Genomic DNA, 21678 nt, shown 5'->3' with positions numbered 1-21678 from the left:
AGGTGAAAGAATCAGGTGAGCTGGGGGGACAGGTGAGCTGGGGGGACAGGTGAGCTGGGGCGTGGATTCATGGATGATTGATGAGATGTCTGTCGTGATTCGCGTGTTTGTCACATCTGTCGTCGGATGTTTCATGATGTGTTGGATGATTTGTTGGGTGATGTGTTGGATGATGTGTTCGATGATGTGTTGGGTGATGTGTTGGGTGATGTGTTGGATGATGTGTTGAGTGATGTGTTGGGTGATGTGTTGGGTGATGTGTTAGGTGATGTGTTGGGTGATGTGTTGGGTGATGTGTTGGGTGATGTGTTGGATGATTTGTTGGGTGATGTGTTGGGTGATGTGTTGGGTGATGTGTTGAGTGATGTGTTGGGTCATGTGTTGGGTGATGTGTTAGATGATGTGTTGGGTGATGTGTTGGGTCATTTGTTGGGTCATGTGTGGGGTGATGTGTGGGGTCATGTGTTGGGTGATGTGTTGGATGATTTGTTGGGTGATGTGTTGGATGATGTGTTGGATGATGTGTTGGGTGATGTGTTGGATGATGTTTTGGTTGATGTGTTGGGTGATGTGTTGGGTGATGTGTTGGATGATGTGTTGGGTGATGTGTTGGGTGATGTGTTAGGTGATGTGTTGGGTGATGTGTTGGGTGATGTGTTGGGTGATGTGTTGGGTGATGTGTTGGATTATGTGTGGGGTGATGTGTTGGATGATGTGTTGGGTGATGTGTTAGGTGATGTGTTGGATGATGTGTTAGGTGATGTGTTAAGTGATGTGTTGGGTGATGTGTTAGGTGATGTGTTGGGTGATGTGTGATGTGTTGGGTGATGTGTTGGGTGATGTGTTGGGTGATGTGTTGGGTGATGTGTTGGGTGATGTGTTGGGTGATGTGTTGGGGTGATGTGTTGGGTGATGTGTTGGGTGATGTGTTGGGTGATGTGTTGGATGATGTGTTGGGGTGATGTGTGCTGTGTTGGATGATGTGTTAGGTGATGTGTTAAGTGATGTGTTAGGTGATGTGTTGGATGATGTGTTGGGTGATGTGTTGGGTGATGTGTTGGGTGATGTGTTGGGTGATGTGTTAGGTTATGTGTTGGGTGTGTTGGGTGATGTGTTGGATGATGTGTTGGGTGATGTGTTGGATGATGTGTTGGGTGATTTGTTGGATGATGTGTTGGGGTGATGTGTTGGGTGTGTTGGGTGATGTGTTGGATGATGTGTTGGATGATGTGTTAGGTGATGTGTTGGGTGAGGTGTTGGATGATGTGTTGGATGATGTGTTGGGTGATGTGTTGGGTGATGTGTTGGGTGATGTGTTGGGTGATGTGTTGGGTGATGTGTTGGGTGATGTGTTGGGTGTGTTGGGTGATGTGTTGGATGATGTGTTGGATGATGTGTTGGATGATGTGTTGGGTGTGTTGGGTGATGTGTTGGGTGATGTGTTGGGTGATGTGTTAGTTGATGTGTTGGATGATGTGTTGGGTGATGTGTTGGATGATGTGTTAGGTGATGTGTTGGGTGATGTGTTGGGTGATGTGTTGGGTGATGTGTTGGGTGATGTGTGATGTCTAAATAAAGTCATCCCTGCTTGCACTCAGTGGCTCCATGTTTTTGGTACAAACAAAAACAAATGACGTCATGAACAAATGACGTCATGGCGGTTACAAGTAAGTCGGCACAATATTTCAGTATTAAAAAGTTGGACGTGGATAGAACCGGATCATTGTTGGCTACACGGGAACGCCGGGAGGTCAACACGGGGAGGTCAAAGGTCGAGTCTAGTAGAGGTTCAGTTACTGGCAGAGTGCGCATGGGGGGGGGGGGAATCTGCATGGAGGGGGGTGCATTCAGGAACTGCGTGAAGGGTGTCAGGTTGTCAGTCAACTAAGTCTACTCCGGTAAACAAGTTCGATCACATCCCCCCACCCTCTCCCCCAACCCCCTCACAAAGATTTGGAACCACTTCGTCCTGTTATTGACCGGACGGAGAGCGCTGACGTCACAGTTTCACGAGTGGTCTCCCCTGGTTCCGGTTGTCTTGAAACGTCTGCTGGTCTCAAGGTCTTGGCTGTCTCAGATGTCTCGCCTGTCTTAAGCGACATATGGGACAGGGTCTGTGGCTGTGTGCTTGTGTCTATGGCTGTGTGCTTGTGTCTATGGCTGTGTGCTTGTGTCTATGGCTGTGTGCTTGTGTCTATGGCTGTGTGCTTGTGTCTATGGCTGTGTGCTTGTGTCTATGGCTGTGTGCTTGTGTCTATGGCTGTGCGTATTGCTATGGCTGTATGCTGTTATTTTGTCTGTGTGTAATGACCCTAGAACGAACAACCAGCACAAATGACCTTGTGACCTACCTTTGACCAGGAGAGTGACCTTGTGACCTACCTTTGACCAGGAGAGTGACCTTGTGACCTACCTTTGACCAGGAGAGTGACCTTGTGACCTACCTTTGACCAGGAGAGTGACCTTGTGACCTACCTTTGACCAGGAGAGTGACCTTGTGACCTACCTTTGACCAGGAGAGTGACCTTGCTCCGGATCCTGGACTTCCGCTTGCTGACCTGACACTCGAAGTCCCCAGCGTCAGACACCTGGACGGGCTCTATGACCAGGTTCCAGTCCGAGCTGTTGGGCACGTGCTCCACGTGGAACCGCCGGTCACTGGTCCAAGACTTGGTGCCGATGGTCAGCGGGGCGGACGCTGGAAGCTTTCGCCAGGTCACCTGCAGGTAAATGGTGATACACTTGTCAGGTAAATGGTGATACACTTGTCAGGTAAATGGTGATACACCTGTCAGGTAAATGGTGATACACTTGTCAGGTAAATGGTGATACACCTGTGAGGTAAATGGTGATACACTTGTCAGGTAAATGGTGATACACTTGCCAGGTAAATGGTGATACACCTGTCAGGTAAATGGTGATACACTTGTCAGGTAAATGGTGATACACTTGTCAGGTAAATGGTGATACACTGGTCAGGTAAATGGTGATAGACTTGTCAGGTAAATGGTGATACACTGGTCAGGTAAAATGGTGATACGTTTGACAGGTAAAATGGTCATACACTTGTCAGGTAAATGGTGATACGTTTGACAGGTAAATGGTGATACACTTGAGAGGTAAATGATAATATACTTGTCAGGTAAAATGGTGATACACTTGACAGGTAAATGGTGATACGTTTGACAGGTAAATGCTGATACACTTAAGAGGTAAATGATAATATACTTGTCAGGTAAAATGGTGATACACTTGACAGGTAAATGGTGATACACTTGTCAGATAAATGGTGATACGCTTGACAGGTAAATGCTGATACACTTAAGAGGTAAATGATAATATACTTGTCAGGTAAAATGGTGATTCACTTGTCAGGTAAATGGTGATACGTTTGTCAGATAAATGGTGGTACGTTTGACAGGTAAATGCTGATACACTTAAGAGGTAAATGATAATATACTTGTCAGGTAAAATGGTGATACACTTGTCAGGTAAAATGGTGATACACTTGTCAGGTAAAGCCTGTTTTCAAAAGTCGGTCAATTGAATATCGAGGCGTGGCTGTGCCAATGGGGGGGGGGAGTCTTGAGGTCTGACAGGGTCAGGCATCGCGTGCCGGCGCTTCTGGGTCTGGCTCCGACTGCCAGTCACTAATAGGACGGTCGGGACTGTCCCCAGCAATCTAGTCTGGTCACGTGATGTTCTTTAGTGCCCAAAGTATCTCAGGTCTCAGTGAGAACATTGTAAAACCTTAGCAGGGACCTAAAAGTATCTTGTCAAAAAAAAATGTAAAACCTTAGCAGGGACCTAGAAGTATCTTGTCAAAAAAAATGTTAAACCTTAGCAGGGACCTAAAAGTATCTTGTCAAAAAAAATGTTAAACCTTAGCAGGGACCTAAAAGTATCGTGTCAAAAAAAATGTAAAACCTTAGCAGGGACCTAGAAGTATCTTGTCAAAAAAAATGTTAAACCTTAGCAGGGACCTAAAAGTATCTTGTCAAAAAACTTGTTAAACCTTAGCAGGGACCTAAAAATATCTTGTCAAAAAAATGTTAAACCTTAGCAGGGGCCTAAAAGTATCTTGTCAAAATTGTGGATGGCTTTCACGGACATCCATCATTTTTTTTTACTACAGAAACAATTTCACAGACTAATCCTTCAATGTATTTCTATTTCTGGGAAGAGAGGGGGAGGCATAGTGGAGGAGAGAGGAGGTACAGGGAGGGAGTGGAGTTTGGGGGGGGGGGGGGGGAGAACATGCTGAGATAGTGTCAAATTATTCTCCCAACGTAAAGGTCAAAACCTTGGCTGGTGATGTAATTCTAATTACAATTAGTCTAATATATTCCTCCATCGAAGCTATTTATTAATATTGGGTTTTCCCGTCCGTAATTCAGGGGGACCAACTCGCTCATCCCATTCTAAGGGGCTTAACTCAGGTCACCTTGTGGGCTGTCCACACAGCAGGTCTCCCACCCACGGGAATAAATGATGCATCCCCCGAACCACTCCATCCCGGCACCGAATTATCCCCCCGTAAACCGGAAGCCGGACTGCACGGCGTTTTGACTTGATTGGTTTTACTATGAGTGCCGTGTTGGGGCGGGGAGACGACCATCTTTCAGCCTTGGTTTTCTCCCTTGAGCGGCTTCATCTGGTGCTGCGGTCTGACATAAGATTACAGACGGCGCGACCTGAAGCCTGTTTAGTACCACCCGTTTAGAAACCTACTCGATACTTCTGTCCCGATTACGAACTGTTGCCCCATACTTATGACCCGTTTAGGAACACCAATCGATACTTCTGGCCCGTTTACGAAATGCTGATCCTTACTGCTGATCCGTTTAGAAATTGACATTCGATACTGCTGTCCCGCCCGAATCCCACAGAAAAGACCCAGACTGTCTTTGTATTAAACAGTTGCTGGTCTTCATGTGTCTGCAGTCTAATGGATCTATTCACACAATTATCTGTAGTCTGATGGATCTATTCACACAATTATCTGTAGTCTAATGAATCTATTCACACAATTATCTACAGTCTAATGGGTCTATTCACACAATTATCTGTAGCCTAATGGATCTATTCACACACTTATCTGTAGTCTAATGGATCTATTCACACAATTATCTACAGTCTAATGGGTCTATTCACACAATTATCTGTAGCCTAATGGATCTATTCACACAATTATCTGTAGTCTAATTGATCTATTCACACAATTATCTACAGTCTAATGGATCTATTCACACAATTATCTGTAGTTTAATGGATCTATTCACACAATTATCTGTAGTCTAATGGATCTATTCACACAATTATCTGTAGTCTAATGGATCTATTCACACAATTATCTACAGTCTAATGGGTCTATTCACACAATTATCTGTAGTCTAATGGATCTATTCACACAATTATCTGTAGTCTAATGGATCTATTAACACAATTATCTACAGTCTAATGGGTCTATTCACACAATTATCTGTAGCCTAATGGATCTATTCACACAATTATCTGTAGTCTAATGGATCTATTCACACAATTATCTACAGTCTAATGGATCTATTCACACAATTATCTGTAGTCTAATGGATCTATTCACACAATTATCTGTAGTCTAATGGATCTATTCACACAATTATCTGTAGTCTAATGGATCTATTCACACAATTATCTACAGTCGGGTCTATTCACACAATAATCTGTAGCCTAATGGATCTATTCACACAATTATCTGTAGTCTAATGGATCTATTCACACAATTATCTGTAGTCTAATGGATCTATTCACACAATTATCTACAGTCTAATGGGTCTATTCACACAATTATCTGTAGCCTAATGGATCTATTCACACAATTATCTGTAGTCTAATGGATCTATTCACACAATTATCTACAGTCTAATGGGTCTATTCACACAATTATCTGTAGCCTAATGGATCTATTCACACAATTATCTGTAGTCTAATGGATCTATTCACACAATTATCTGTAGTCTAATGGATCTATTCACACAATTATATGTAGTCTAATGGATCTATTCACACAATTATCTGCAGTCTAATGGATCTATTCATACAATTATCTGAAAGCTAATGAGTCTATTCACCCTCCAACCTTCACCCTCCAACCTACACCCCACATCCTACACCCCACAACCTACAACCCCAACCTACACCCCCAACCTACAACCCCAACCCCAACCTACAACCCCAACCTACACCCCCAACCTACAACCCCAACCCCAACCTACACCCCCAACCTACACCCACAACCGACTCCCACAACATACAACACCAAACCCAACCTACACCCCACAACCTACAACCCCAACCAACACCTCACAACTTACACCCCAAAACCCTGGCTGGGTAGCTGAATGTCGCTATATTTAGAGCAACCTCTTTGATATTTTCGACCCTCTGGACGTGGGGTATACTTTTTAAACACTGCTCCCTTCCTCTGTTATCACGCCCCACACCCCTCATGCCCCCACCCTATTCACCACCCAATACCTCCCCTGTCACCACCCCACCCCTACGCCATCCCCATGCCCCCACCCCATGCCCCCACCCCATGCCCCCACCCCATGCCTCCACCCCATACCCCCACCCCATACCCCCACCCCGCTTGAAAAATTCATCAGCCTGACGTGTGTACAAAACACTACCCAGACTTGTAGCCGATGCAAATTATTAACTGTCTACGTCATGGAGCCTGCACGCACACAGATGCACACGCACACAGATGCACACGCACTCAGGCACCCACGCCACAGCGGTGCACATACTTTGACTTAATTACTTTTTTAAGCTGGAAGAAAGGAGTAGACGGGGGTTGGTGTCGTCATAAGTGTCGGGCATTGTTCTACTGAAATATTTAATCACGTTCAGTGCGGGGGGGGGGGGGGGGGCAGGAGATCGATATGCCTCGGATAGGGATATTTGAATTTGGACCAAATAGGAATCTTTTAACTTGGACCAGATAGGAATATTTTAACTTGGACCAGATAGGAATATTTTAACTTGGACCAGATAGGAATATTTTAACTTGGACCAGATAGGAATATTTTATCTTGGACCAGATAAGAATATTTTAACTTGGACCAGATAGGAATATTTTATCTTGGACCAGATAAGAATATTTTAACTTGGACCAGATGGGAATATTTTAACTTGGACCAGATGGGAATATTTTAACTTGGACTAGATAGGAATATTTTAACTTGGACTAGATAGGAATATTTTAACTTGGACCAGATAAGAATATTTTAACTTGGACCAGATAGGAATATTTTAACTTGGACCAGATGGGAATATTTTAACTTGGACCAGATAGGAATATTTTAACTTGGACCAGATAGGAATATTTTAACTTGGACCAGATAGGAATATTTTAACTTGGACCAAATAGGAAATAGAAATTGAAAAGAAATATTCGAAATTGAACAGGATACCAGTCTTCTTAATTTTACCAGAAAAGAATCTTAAATTCGGACTAGAAATAAATCGTTGGATTTGAACCGGATAGGAATCTCGGATTCGGACCAAATACAGATTTGATCAAAATAAAACAAGTCAGATAACCTAACTTGTGGCAGCTAACTTAAAGTCTTGAAAGTGGAGGCTAGTCTTTGTCTAGGCCAACCAATGAATTCACTCGCCTAGTTAGTGATCTAGTCAATACAATGTTAACCAACTGTCTAGCCAATGAAATGTTTCCACGTTTGACTATAGTTTAACCAAGTAATTGTTTTGCCTACGAGCTAATACTGGAAATGAAATGCCCGATTACTGCAGTAATCAACTTAGCAGTTTTCTGTGTCTGACGTTTTGCCGCGGGAAGAATTTAGAATTTGTTTAGGGTGGTGGATTAGTGGGGGGGGGGGGGGGGGGTAATGCGGAGGGGCATAAAAGCGGGGCGTACATAGGAGGCAGGGGTGGGAGGCAGGGGTGCATATAGAAGCGAGGGGTGCACATGACCAAGAGCCTCCGCCCATCCCGCTGTTGAAGCGATGTTTTCTTTGAATAAATATTATAGAAAATATTTTTAGTCGCGAGCCTAGTGCAAACAGCAATCGTCAATTATTCAAAGTCCGCCATTTTTGTCCTTGTCCGCCTGAAAACCATGGACACTGGGACCGGGCATGCCGGGCCGGCAGACGAACGATTCTCGGATGAAATTAATCGAATCGAAATTTTGGCCCCCATTCAACACTAGGCTTTTTATTCCATTTTTAATCAGGTGACGTCACATGTCACCAGTCATGCAGAAAGGGACCTCTGTTGGACAAGAATGTCAAATGCAAATCTGCCATTTTATCTCCTTGCTGTCCCCTCACAATTTTGGGGGCGCCATTTTTAAGGTCTGGGAAATATTTCGGACTCGTCAAGCGATCCCCCCTCCCCCCGATTGTCTCAACACTCTCACTATCTGACCCCGTTATTTGGCCACCCCACCCCTCATCTATTTGGCCACTTCTCACTATCTGGCCACTCCCACGATATATGCCCACTACCTACTGTCTGACCCCAGTATCCGACCACTCCCCCGCTATTCCCCCCCCCCTCAGCTTTTTGGCCACTCCCCGCTGTTTGGCCACTTCCCCACTATCTAACCACACCCCCACTATCTAACCACACTCCCACTATTTGACCACTCCCCCACTATTTGGCAACTCCCCGCATTGCCACTTCCCCGCCATCTGACCACTCCCCCACTATCTGACCACTCCCCCACTATCTGACCACTCCCCCACTATCTGACCTCTCCCCCACTATCTGACCACTCCCTCACTATCTGACCACTCCCCCACTATCTGACCACTCCCCCACTATCTGACCACTCCCCCACTATCTGACCACTCCCCCACTATCTGACCACTCCCCCACTATCTGACCACTCCCCCACTATCTGACCACTCCCTCACTATCTGACCACTCCCCCACTATCTGACCACTCCCCCACTATCTGACCACTCCCCCATTATCTGACCACTCCCTCACTATCTGACCACACACGCACTATTTGACCACTCCCCCCGCTGTTTAACCACTCCCCCACTATCTGACCACTCCCCCACTATCTGACCACTCCCCCATTATCTGACCACTCCCTCACTATCTGACCACACACGCACTATTTGACCACTCCCCCCGCTGTTTAACCACTCCCCCACTATCTGACCACTCCCCCACTATCTGACCACTCCCCCATTATCTGACCACTCCCTCACTATCTGACCACACACGCACTATTTGACCACTCCCCCCGCTGTTTGACCACTCCCCCACTATCTGACCTAACCAATGCTGAAGTCAAAAGTTTACCGTGTGGTCACCAAGATTGGAAACCGAACAAAACAAAATGGCCGCACTTCCTTCCTCATGCGTCACAATGGCGTCAGGACTGGCCATTTTGGGTGGGGTGTATGTGGTCGCGCCTGTTGCGTCACCTGAAAAAAAAAGTGTCAGATGAAACAGTTGTCGTGGAACACGTGACGCCCGGCTGGTTTAAAAACTGTCACCGGCTTGTACAAACATTTAGAGCCATCAGCTAATGGGCGGCCAGACACCGCTGGGCATAATGATTGAATTATATTCAATGATTGAATTATATTCAATGATTGAATTCTTTTCAATGATTTCAGGGCCAAAAGTGTTTTGTTTCCATTTTCTGTTGACCGTATCATATTTATAGCATGGTGCAGTATATGACAAGTTGCTGGTCAGCTGTATGCTGTTGGTGGTCAGCTGTATGCTGTTGCTGGTCAGCTATATGCTGTTGCTGGTCAGCTATATGCTGTTGCCGGTCAGCTATATGCTGTTGATGGTCAGCTGTACGCTGTTGCCGGGCAGCTATATGCTGTTGCCGGTCAGCTATATGCTGTTGCCCGTTAGCTGTACGCTGTTGCCGGTCAGCTGTTTGATATTTTCTGGTGATTTGTTGTTACAACCACTGTCAATGTGGCTACCGTCAGTGTGGCTACCGTTAGTGTGGCTACCGTCAGTGTGGCTACCGTCAGTGTGGCTACCGTCAGTGTGGCTACCCTCAGTGCGGCTACAATCAATGTGGCTACCGTAAGTGTGGCTACCTTCAGTGTGGCTACCGTCAGTGTGGCTGCCGTCAGTGTGGCTACCGTGAGTGTGGCTACCGTCAGTGTGGCTACCGTCAGTGTGGCTATCGTCAGTGTTGCTACCGTAAGTGTGGCTACCCTCAGTGTGGCTACAATCAATGTGGCTACCGTAAGTGTGGCTACCTTCAGTGTGGCTACCTTCAGTGTGGCTACCGTCAGTGTGGCTACCGTCAGTGTGGCTACCGTTAGTGTGGCTACCGTCAGTGTGGCTACCGTCAGTGCGGCTACCGTCAGTGTGGCTACCGTCAGTGTGGCTACCGTCAGTGTGGCTACCCTCAGTGTGGCTACAATCAATGTGGCTACCGTAAGTGTGGCTACCTTCAGTGTGGCTACCGTCAGTGTGGCTGCCGTCAGTGTGGCTACCGTGAGTGTGGCTACCGTGAGTGTGGCTACCGTCAGTGTGGCTATCGTCAGTGTTGCTACCGTAAGTGTGGCTACCCTCAGTGTGGCTACAATCAATGTGGCTACCGTAAGTGTGGCTACCTTCAGTGTGGCTACCTTCAGTGTGGCTACCGTCAGTGTGGCTACCGTCAGTGTGGCTACCGTTAGTGTGGCTACCGTCAGTGTGGCTACCGTCAGTGCGGCTACCGTCAGTGTGGCTACCGTCAGTGTGGCTACCGTCAGTGTGGCTACCCTCAGTGTGGCTACAATCAATGTGGCTACCGTAAGTGTGGCTACCTTCAGTGTGGCTACCGTCAGTGTGGCTGCCGTCAGTGTGGCTACCGTGAGTGTGGCTACCGTGAGTGTGGCTACCGTCAGTGTGGCTATCGTCAGTGTTGCTACCGTAAGTGTGGCTACCCTCAGTGTGGCTACAATCAATGTGGCTACCGTAAGTGTGGCTACCTTCAGTGTGGCTACCTTCAGTGTGGCTACCGTCAGTGTGGCTACCGTCAGTGTGGCTACCGTCAGTGTGGCTACCGTTAGTGTGGCTACCGTCAGTGTGGCTACCGTCAGTGCGGCTACCGTCAGTGTGGCTACCGTCAGTGTGGCTACCGTCAGTGTGGCTACCGTCAGTGTGGCTACCGTTAGTGTGGCTACCGTCAGTGCGGCTACCGTCAGTGTGGCTACCGTCAGTGGGGCTACCGTCAGTGGGGCTACCGTCAGTGTGGCTACCGTCAGTGTGGCTGCCGTCAGTGTGGCTACCGTGAGTGTGGCTACCGTGAGTGTGGCTACCGTCAGTGTGGCTACCGTCAGTGTGGCTATCGTCAGTGTTGCTACCGTAAGTGTGGCTACCCTCAGTGTGGCTACAATCAATGTGGCTACCGTAAGTGTGGCTACCTTCAGTGTGGCTACCGTCAGTGTGGCTGCCGTCAGTGTGGCTACCGTCAGTGTGGCTGCCGTCAGTGTGGCTACCGTCAGTGTGGCTACCGTTAGTGTGGCTACCGTCAGTGTGGCTACCGTCAGTGCGGCTACCGTCAGTGTGGCTACCGTCAGTGTGGCTACCGTCAGTGTGGCTACCGTCAGTGTGGCTACCGTCAATGTGGCTACCGTCAGTAGAGCTACCGTCAGTGGGGCTACCGTCAGTGTGGCTACCGTCAGTGTGGCTGCCGTCAGTGTGGCTACCGTGAGTGTGGCTACCGTGAGTGTGGCTACCGTGAGTGTGGCTACCGTCAGTGTGGCTATCGTCAGTGTTGCTACCGTAAGTGTGGCTACCCTCAGTGTGGCTACAATCAATGTGGCTACCGTAAGTGTGGCTACCTTCAGTGTGGCTACCGTCAGTGTGGCTGCCGTCAGTGTGGCTACCGTCAGTGTGGCTACCGTCAGTGTGGCTACCGTCAGTGTGGCTACCATTAGTGTGGCTACCGTCAGTGTGGCTACCGTCAGTGCGGCTACCGTCAGTGTGGCTACCGTCAGTGTTGTTACCGTCAGTGTGGCTACCGCCAGTGTGGCTACCGTAAGTGTGGCTACGGTCAGTGTGGCTTCAATCAATGTGGCTACCGTAAATGTGGCTACCGTCAGTGTGGCTATCTTCAGTGTGGCTACCGTCAGTGTGGCTATCTTCAGTGTGGCTACCGTCAGTGTGGCTACAATCAATATGGCTACCGTAAGTGTGGCTACCGTTAGTGTCGCTACAATCAATGTGGCTACCATTAGTGTGGCTACCGTCAGTGTGGCTACCGTCAGTGTGGCTACCGTCAGTGTGGCTACCGTTAGTGTGGCTACCGTCAGTGTGGCTACAATCAATGTGGCTACCGTAAGTGTGGCTACCGTTAGTGTGGCTACAATTAATGTGGCTACCGTAAGTGTGGCTACCGGCAGATTATACCACCAAACTTCCGGGTTTTAAAAACTTTCCATAATTAGCTGTTCTAATCAATTTGTTATCCTGTGAGTGGATAAAAAGATATTTGTATAAAGATAAACAATATTTGGAGGAGTAGTGTGAGTGATCTCCCCTAAACTTTCTCATAGAATATCCTTATGAACCAGTAGATGGATGGCACTTCCAGGGCTATAGAAATATTTTCTTTAAATATTTTTTTTAAATACTTAAATGTCTTAAACATAATAGAATCACGCAGGGGATTAGGCTCGACTGAACGCAAACAGTGTGAGTCTAATCAACTACTAGTTCCAGTCACCGGAAATCGATCAAATGTGACAAACAGCTAATAAGATCATATACTTATGTACGAAAGTTCTTCTAGCCAAAATAGACAGTACTCAAGTTATTGGTATTTTGTACTTATGGAAATAAGACATTGAGTAAAGTACCACTTCCGAATATCGGAAGTCACTCAAAAATTTTAAGTGATCCAGGTATAAGGTTTTTTTTCCTTATACATAAAATATTGTCTAAGTTCTGCAGTTGTCGTGTTCCCACGGAAATAAAGTGCCACTTCCTTTTTTCAGGGAAATCGTTCAAACGTTGAGAAAACCTTGCGTATACAATTTAATACTACTACGTTGTAGTGAATAAGTGAAGATAAGTCAATGGGGGGGGGGGGTTATGTTGTTTGTACTTTGTACCCTGTTCCGTTCGTCCCATGGTGAGTTGTAACAGTCTGGTTTGTGTATATGAGGTGTGTATATGAGGTGTGTATATGAGGTGTGTATATGAGGTGTGTATATGAGGTGTGTATATGAGGTGTGTATATGAGATGTGTATATGAGGTGTTATATGAGGTGTGTATATGAGGTGTTATATGAGGTGTGTATATGAGGTGTGTATATGAGGTGTGTATATGAGGTGTGTATATGAGGTGTGTATATGAGATGTGTATATGAGGTGTTATATGAGGTGTGTATATGAGGTGTTATATGAGGTGTGTATATGAGGTGTGTATATGAGGTGTGTATATGAGGTGTGTATATGAGATGTGTATATGAGGTGTTATATGAGGTGTGTATATGAGGTGTGTATATGAGGTGTGTATATGAGGTGTGTATATGAGGTGTGTATATGAGGTGTGTATATGAGGTGTGTATATGAGGTGTGTATATGAGGTGTGTATATGAGGTGTGTATATGAGGTGTGTATATGAGGTGTGTATATGAGGTGTGTGTTAGTGTTAACGAGCCTTTGTTTTATTCAGTCTCATGTTCTGTAACCCGTGTGTTGTTGTTTGTCTTATATGGTGCGTGACGCCCTGGATCACCCGTAAAACGTGTCCGTGTGTTCACAACAGTGTCAAATGTCGTCTACCTAACTTTAATGGTACTTAAATTGCCCGGAAGTAGAGTATATACCACTTCCAGTTACCGGAAATCGCTCAAAAGTTGATAGAAAAATGCAAATGTAATACAACATTTTTATATGAAACTTGGTAAACATAATGGAACCATACTCAGTTTATAGACACACACACACTCACACAAACACACACACACACACACACACACACACACACACACGAAGTTAATTTTTCCAATACCGGAAGCTTGTAAAACAAAAAAAATTCAAAATCCGGATTTCAATTTTTTCACGATTATAATACATCTATATATATTATTCTCTTCTGGGATCAGTTAGAAAACAAGCTGCAAGCGCGCCTTTGCAGTCCCCTCTCTTCCTCTCTATCACTATCACGGTCCTAGGACCTTTGACCACAGGTGCTTTGACCATAGGGGGTTTGACCATAGGGGGTTTGACCACAGCGGAGCTTTGACCATAGGGGCTTTGACCATAGGGGTTTTGACCACAGCGGGGCTTTGACCATAGCGGTGCTTTGACCATAGGGGGTTTGATCATAGGGGGTTTGACCATAGGGGGTTTGACCACAGGTGTTTTCTCAGCAGAGGGTCTTTGATCACAGGTGGTCTATCAACTGGTGTTTGATCACAAGCGCTGTGTCCGGCTTTGATCATAGGTGTTTTGTCCACATAGGGTCTTTGATCTCAGGTAGTTTGTCCAATGCTGTCCATATATGGTAAGGATTTATTTTAAAAGTTGCTAAATTATATTTTAAATTTCGACATGATGTAATAATATGTTAAATCATCATGTATAAATACAAGTCATCTAAACTACTCTATTTAAAAACCATGGAGAATCTTGCACACGATTGGAGATGGTGTAGCACGAACAAATAACATTTGTGAAGGATGGCATTACAGTCTTCAGTCTCTCCTCCAATGTAGTCACCCAACAATTTGGCGTTTCCTTGAAGGTCTACAGATGGACTGCACACGGCAAAAGACAACTTTCTTGCAAGGTGTCGCAGGGGCAAGCTACCCAGCTGAGAAGCGATACAAGATGCTGCACGAAAAAGTACAACGTGCTGTCCAGACATATGGTCAAACAGATGTACTGACATATTTGCGTGCTATAGCACATCTGTCATTTAGTTAACCATTTTATGTATTACATCTTTGACTATATTGTTGGCAAGTTTTGTATCATTTTTTATCCTTTATATATGCTATGTATTTTAAAGTACATCTACATTATTTATTTGTGAAGCTTGTTATATGTCGCATTATTTGTGTTTCATTTATATTTAAAATAAATCTATGAGGCCTAGCACCAGCCTTTATGTGGAGACTAAAATATAGTTCTTGGCTTCTTTTAAATACGTGTTAATTTCTATTAACGTACTCTCAGGAAACATGTATAAAATCGTGTTAATTGTATCACATCTATGATCAAAGCCGGACGCAGCGCTTGTGATCAAACACCAGTTGATAGGCCACCTGTGATCAAAGACCCTCTGCTGAGAAAACACATGTAGTCAAACCCCCTATGGTCAAACCCCCTATGATCAAACCCCCTATGGTCAAAGCACCGCTATGGTCAAAGCCCCGCTGTGGTCAAACCCCCTATGGTCAAACCCCCTATGGTCAAAGCTCCGCTGTGGTCAAACCCCCTATGGTCAAACCCCCTATGGTCAAAGCAACTGTGGTCAAAGGTCCGCGCACCACTATCACTACCACTACCACCCCCACCCCACCCCCACATCATCTGGTGAGCGGTGTTCACTCTGTTTACATTTTACAATCATAGAGACGGGTTTGGTGACGGCTATTAGGGGCAGATAATTGAGTTTGAAACGATTTTAAACTTAGAGGAGGTAACTAAGAGGAGGCTACTTTCACGTGGGGGGGGGGGGGGAGGGGGGTTTAGTGTTTTTAAGCAAATCTTTTCAGTGGAAGCATTGGTACTGTCGAATTCACAAATTATAAATTACTGAAAAGTAGGAAAAAAAAAAAACTAAATAGCGGCGTATGATACGCAGCGGGTCGGCTCGTACTTTATATTCCATATACCATAAAGAAGGTCTACAAGAGCGAAAACTGTAAAAACTTCATTGAATGTTGTGTGCACTAGTACATGACTTTTTCTACACTGTAGACGAGTCAGTAAAAAAAATGTCTGCTAATGGTGGCTGATAATATACTGGCCGCTGACCGATTACAGAATTGGTGCCAGTTATTTTTAGCTGCTAGGGTGGGTGGGGGGGGGGGGGAGAGAACAAGTGACACGCGATAGTAGTTCGTTAACTGTCGATAGTTGACCGTCCATAGCTGACCGTCCATAGTTCACCGTCCATACAATTCTCCCCCACAACCCCCCCCCCTTCCACACACAGAGAAGTGTAATACAGATGTAAGAAGGGGCAAAATGTTTGATGTTTGATACCATATGCCGGTTAGTGTGGTGGATTGAGTCCAAAGGTTAGTGTGGTGGATTGAGTCCAAAGGTTAGTGTGGTGGATTGAGTCCAAAGGTTAGTGTGGTGGATTGAGTCCAAAGGTTAGTGTGGTGGATTGAGTCCAAAGGTTAGTGTGGTGGATTGAGTCCAAAGGTTAGTGTGGTGGATTGAGTCCAAAGGTTAGTGTGGTGGATTGAGTCGAAAGGTTAGTGTGGTGGATTGAGTCCAAAGGTTAGTGTGGTGGATTGAGTCCAAAGGTTAGTGTGGTGGATTGAGTCCAAAGGTTAGTGTGGTGGATTGAGTCCACCAAGAACACCCCTGCCCAGACTGGCGTGTAGCAACACAATTTTTGCTGTTTCCTGGTCCGGCGGGCCGGCTAGAGGATTAGAGGCACTTTCTCCCACCACGGGATCATACACTCCCCGCTAATGGAACACTTTTAGTTTCCCATTTTCTACAGATTTGGGCAACTTTTATTAAGTGTATGGGGAGTGGTAAAGATTTTATTGACTGTATGGGGAGTGGTAAAGATTTTATTCACTGTATGGGGAGTGGTAAAGATTTTATTCACTGTATGGGGAGTGGTAAAGATTTTATTCACTGTATGGGGAGTGGTAAAGATTTTATTCACTGTATGGGGAGTGGTAAAGATTTTATTCACTGTATGGGGAGTGGTAAAGATTTTATTCACTGTATGGGGAGTGGTAAAGATTTTATTCACTGTATGGGGAGTGGTAAAGATTTTATTCACTGTATGGGGAGTGGTAAAGATTTTATTCACTGTATGCGGAGTGGTAAAGATTTTATTCACTGTATGGGGAGTGGTAAAGATTTTATTCACTGTATGGGGAGTGGTAAAGATTTTATTCACTGTATGGGGAGTGGTAAAGATTTTATTCACTGTATGCGGAGTGGTAAAGATTTTATTCACTGTATGGGGAGTGGTAAAGATTTTATTCACTGTATGGGGAGTGGTAAAGATTTTATTCACTGTATGCGGAGTGGTAAAGATTTTATTCACTGTATGGGGAGTGGTAAAGATTTTATTCACTGTATGCGGAGTGGTAAAGATTTTATTCACTGTATGCGGAGTGGTAAAGATTTTATTCACTGTATGGGGAGTGGTAAAGATTTTATTCACTGTATGCGGAGTGGTAAAGATTTTATTCACTGTATGGGGAGTGGTAAAGATTTTATTCACTGTATGCGGAGTGGTAAAGATTTTATTGACTGTATGCGGAGTGGTAAAGATTTTATTCACTGTATGCGGAGTGGTAAAGATTTTATTCACTGTATGGGGAGTGGTAAAGATTTTATTCACTGTATGCGGAGTGGTAAAGATTTTATTGACTGTATGGGGAGTGGTAAAGATTTTATTCACTGTATGCGGAGTGGTAAAGATTTTATTCACTGTATGCGGAGTGGTAAAGATTTTATTGACTGTATGCGGAGTGGTCAAGTTTTTTACTTACAAGATGTAACGTTTTTATTGGCGAGACGGTAGCGATAAGCAGCCGGAACTGGGGCACACAACTACCGTCTGGCCGGACCACAACCCTCCGTCTTGCCGGACCACACCCCTCCGTCATGCCGGATCACAAACCTCCGTCTGGCCGGACCACAGCCCTCCGTCTTGCCGGACCACACCCCTCCGTCTTGCCGGACCACACCTCTCCGTTTTGCCGGACCACTCCCCTCCATCTGACGGACCACAACCCTCCGTCTTGCCGGACCACACCCCTCCGTCTTGCCGGACCACACCCCTCCGTCTTGCCGGACCACACACTCCGTCTTGCCGGACTATACCGCTTCCGTCTTGCCGGACCATAATCCTCCGTCTTGCCGGACTATACCGCTTCCGTCTTGCCGGACCACACCCCTCCGTCTTGCTGGACCACACCCCTCCGTCTTGCCGGACTATACCGCTTCCGTCTTGCCGGACCATAATCCTCAGTCTTGCCGGACCACACACTCCGTCTTGCCGGACCACACCCTTCCATCTTGCCGGACCACCCCCCTCCGTCTTGCCGAGTTCAATTGGTCTGACTGCCCTCGCCGTACGACAGAAGTAGGGCGCCACTTATTCCAGCGCCTGACAGTGGTGCCAGACAGACGAGAATTGTATCATAAATCTACCCCCCCCCCCCCACACCCCGCCCCCCTGTCGGACTAAAGATGGCATAGAGCTGAGAAACAATTGTACTCAACGGAAATATTTTCCGGCCAGCTAGCTCTCGTGTAATTCATCTTTTCTGTCATACACAATCATGCACTCGATCACACGGAATAATTTATCCTTTGATTGAATCCTCTCCATTGTCTAGGTATACTTTACGTTATTAAAGTTTAAAATTTAAAAAGGTTAACGAAATGTAACAACTTTAGGTTAAGAAATGTCAAGAAAATAAAGATGATATGACGTCAGTCAAATCTTTCAAATGAGGCAACTTTCAACTGACGCAACTTTCAACTGACGCAACTTTCAACTGACGCAACTTTCAACTGACGCAACTTTCAACTGACGCAACTTTCAACTGACGCAACTTTCAACTGACGCAACTTTCAACTGACGCAACTTTCAACTGACGCAACTTTCAACTGACGCAACTTTCAACTGACGTAACTTTCAACTGACGCAACTTTCAACTGACGCAGCTTTCAACTGACGCAACTTGCTAGCCCAGGCTGTGAGACTGCCGCCTAAAACATTGAAAACTTGACAGTTCTCTAGTTTCTGTGACCATAATACAAGCGATAGATTCATTTCGTGTCTCAGATACCCCAGCAGAGCTATCTAACTGTGACCATAATTCAAGCGATAGATTCATTTCGTGTCTCAGATACTGCAGCAGAGCTATCTATCTGTGACCATAATTCAAGCGATAGATTCATTTCGTGTCTCAGATACTTCAGCAGAGCTATCTATCTGTGACCATAATTCAAGCGATAGATTCATTTCGTGTCTCAGATACTCCAGCAGAGCTATCTATCTGTGACCATAATTCAAGCGATAGATTCATTTCGTTTCTCAGATACTCCAGCAGAGCTATCTATCTGTGACCATAATTCAAGCGATAGATTCATTTCGTGTCTCAGATACTGCAGCAGAGCTATCTATCTGTGACCATAATTCAAGCGATAGATTCATTTCGTTTCTCAGATACTCCAGCAGAGCTATCTATCTGTGACCATAATTCAAGCGATAGATTCATTTCGTTTCTCAGATACTCCAGCAGAGCTATCTATCTGTGACCATAATTCAAGCGATAGATTCATTTCGTGTCTCAGATACTTCAGCAGAGCTATCTATCTGTGACCATAATTCAAGCGATAGATTCATTTCGTGTCTCAGATACTGCAGCAGAGCTATCTATCTGTGACCATAATTCAAGCGATAGATTCATTTCGTGTCTCAGATACTCCAGCAGAGCTATCTATCTGTGACCATAATTCAAGCGATAGATTCATTTCGTTTCTCAGATACTCCAGCAGAGCTATCTATCTGTGACCATAATTCAAGCGATAGATTCATTTCGTGTCTCAGATACTCCAGCAGAGCTATCTATCTGTGACCATAATTCAAGCGATAGATTCATTTCGTGTCTCAGATACTCCAGCCGAGCTATCTATCTGTGACCATAATTCAAGCGATAGATTCATTTCGTGTCTCAGATACCCCAGCAGAGCTATCTATCTGTGACCATAATTCAAGCGATAGATTCATTTCGTGTCTCAGATACTGCAGCAGAGCTATCTATCTGTGACCATAATTCAAGCGATAGATTCATTTCGTTTCTCAGATACTGCAGCAGAGCTATCTATCTGTGACCATAATTCAAGCGATAGATTCATTTCGTTTCTCAGATACTGCAGCAGAGCTATCTATCTGTGACCATAATTCAAGCGATAGATTCATTTCGTTTCTCAGATACTGCAGCAGAGCTATCTATCTGTGACCATAATTCAAGCGATAGATTCATTTCGTTTCTCAGATACTGCAGCAGAGCTATCTATCTGTGACCATAATTCAAGCGATAGATTCATTTCGTGTCTCAGATACCTCAGCAGAGCTATCTATTTTTGATGAGTCAAGCAAACACAAGACATGGGAGACAAAACTGGCGACACACGCTAAACATTTCGGCTCTTAAATAGCACATCAGTGTGTCCCCGTAGCACATCGTTGTCACCATATCGACTCCATGTATCACTACAGCACCTCTGCATCACCACATAAATGTATCACCACATTACCTCTATGTATATAACAAGAGCACCTATGTGTATCACCACAACAACTCTATATATCACCACATCACCTCTGTGTATCACCAAAGCACATCAAAGTATCACCACTCGACCTATGTGAATCAACAGCACCTCTGTATATCACCAATATCACCTCTGTGTCACCACATCACCTCTATGTATCACCATATCACCTCTATACCGTGGTTCTGATCAATTCTCCGACAGTCTCTCACGGGAGAGAGCATCGATCGAATCCTGTCTGAACGGTCAGCTAATGGGGCCCAGCAGAGATGATGAAATGGGAAGATATGGCACAGATTTTCTTAGTCTTTAGTAGCCTACACGGCTGGGAAGATATGGCACAGATTTTCTTAGTCTTTAGTAGCCTACACGGCTGGGATGGCAGAGATTTTCTTGGTCTTTAGTAGCCTACACGGCTGGGAAGATATGACACAGATTTTTTTGTCTTTAGTAGCCTACACGGCTGGGAAGATATGACAGAGATTTTCTTAGTCTTTAGTAGCCTACACGGCTGGGGAGATATGGCAGAGATTTTCTTAGTCTTTAGTAGCCTACACGGCTGGGAAGATATACGGCTGGGGAGATATGGCAGAGATTTTCTTAGTCTTTAGTAGCCTACACGGCTGGGAAGATATGACACAGATTTTCTTGGTCTTTAGTAGCCTACACGGCTGGGATGACACACATTTTCTTGTCTTTAGTAGCCTACACGGCTGGGATGACACAGATTTTCTTGTCTTTAGTAGCCTACACGGCTGGGATGACACAGATTTTCTTGTCTTTAGTAGCCTACACGGCTGGGATGACACAGATTTTCTTGTCTTTAGTAGCCTACACGGCTGGGAAGATATGACACAGATTTTCTTAGTCTTTAGTAGCCTACACGGCTGGGAAGATTTGACACAGATTTTCTTGTCTTTAGTAGCCTACACGGCTGGGAAGATTTGACACAGATTTTCTTGGTCTTTAGTAGCCTACACGGCTGGGAAGATATGACACAGATTTTCTTGGTCTTTAGTAGCCTACACGGCTGGGAAGATTTGACACAGATTTTCTTAGTCTTTAGTAGCCTACACGGCTGACCAGTGGCTAATCCGGCCAGTACTGTGTACGTAGTGGCTGACAGTATTGTTCAACATAAGTTCAACACATCAGATACTGGCTCATCAGACTCGAGGC

At 45.3% G+C, this 21678-nt stretch overlaps 1 protein-coding gene across 1 annotated transcript in view; it reads right to left on the bottom strand.

Annotated features, from left to right (window-relative positions):
• The window catches only part of LOC131938782 (lachesin), a 48749-nt gene that overhangs the window by 4680 nt on the left and 22391 nt on the right, over positions 1–21678 (bottom strand). The window contains exons 2-3 of the mRNA XM_059296959.1: positions 9331–9455; positions 2507–2720 (exon numbers count right to left, since the gene is read on the bottom strand). Coding sequence (XP_059152942.1) covers positions 2507–2720; positions 9331–9455 — 339 coding nt within the window. The remainder of the gene's footprint in view (positions 1–2506; positions 2721–9330; positions 9456–21678) is intronic.

The sequence above is a fragment of the Physella acuta genome, unplaced genomic scaffold, assembly GCF_028476545.2.
Source record: "Physella acuta isolate Inbredline_101_S28 unplaced genomic scaffold, ASM2847654v3 ptg000257l, whole genome shotgun sequence".
In the NCBI taxonomy this organism is placed as follows: domain Eukaryota; kingdom Metazoa; phylum Mollusca; class Gastropoda; family Physidae; genus Physella; species Physella acuta.
Note: the sequence above shows the minus strand (reverse complement) of the source record. Positions and strands in the feature narration are given on the sequence as shown.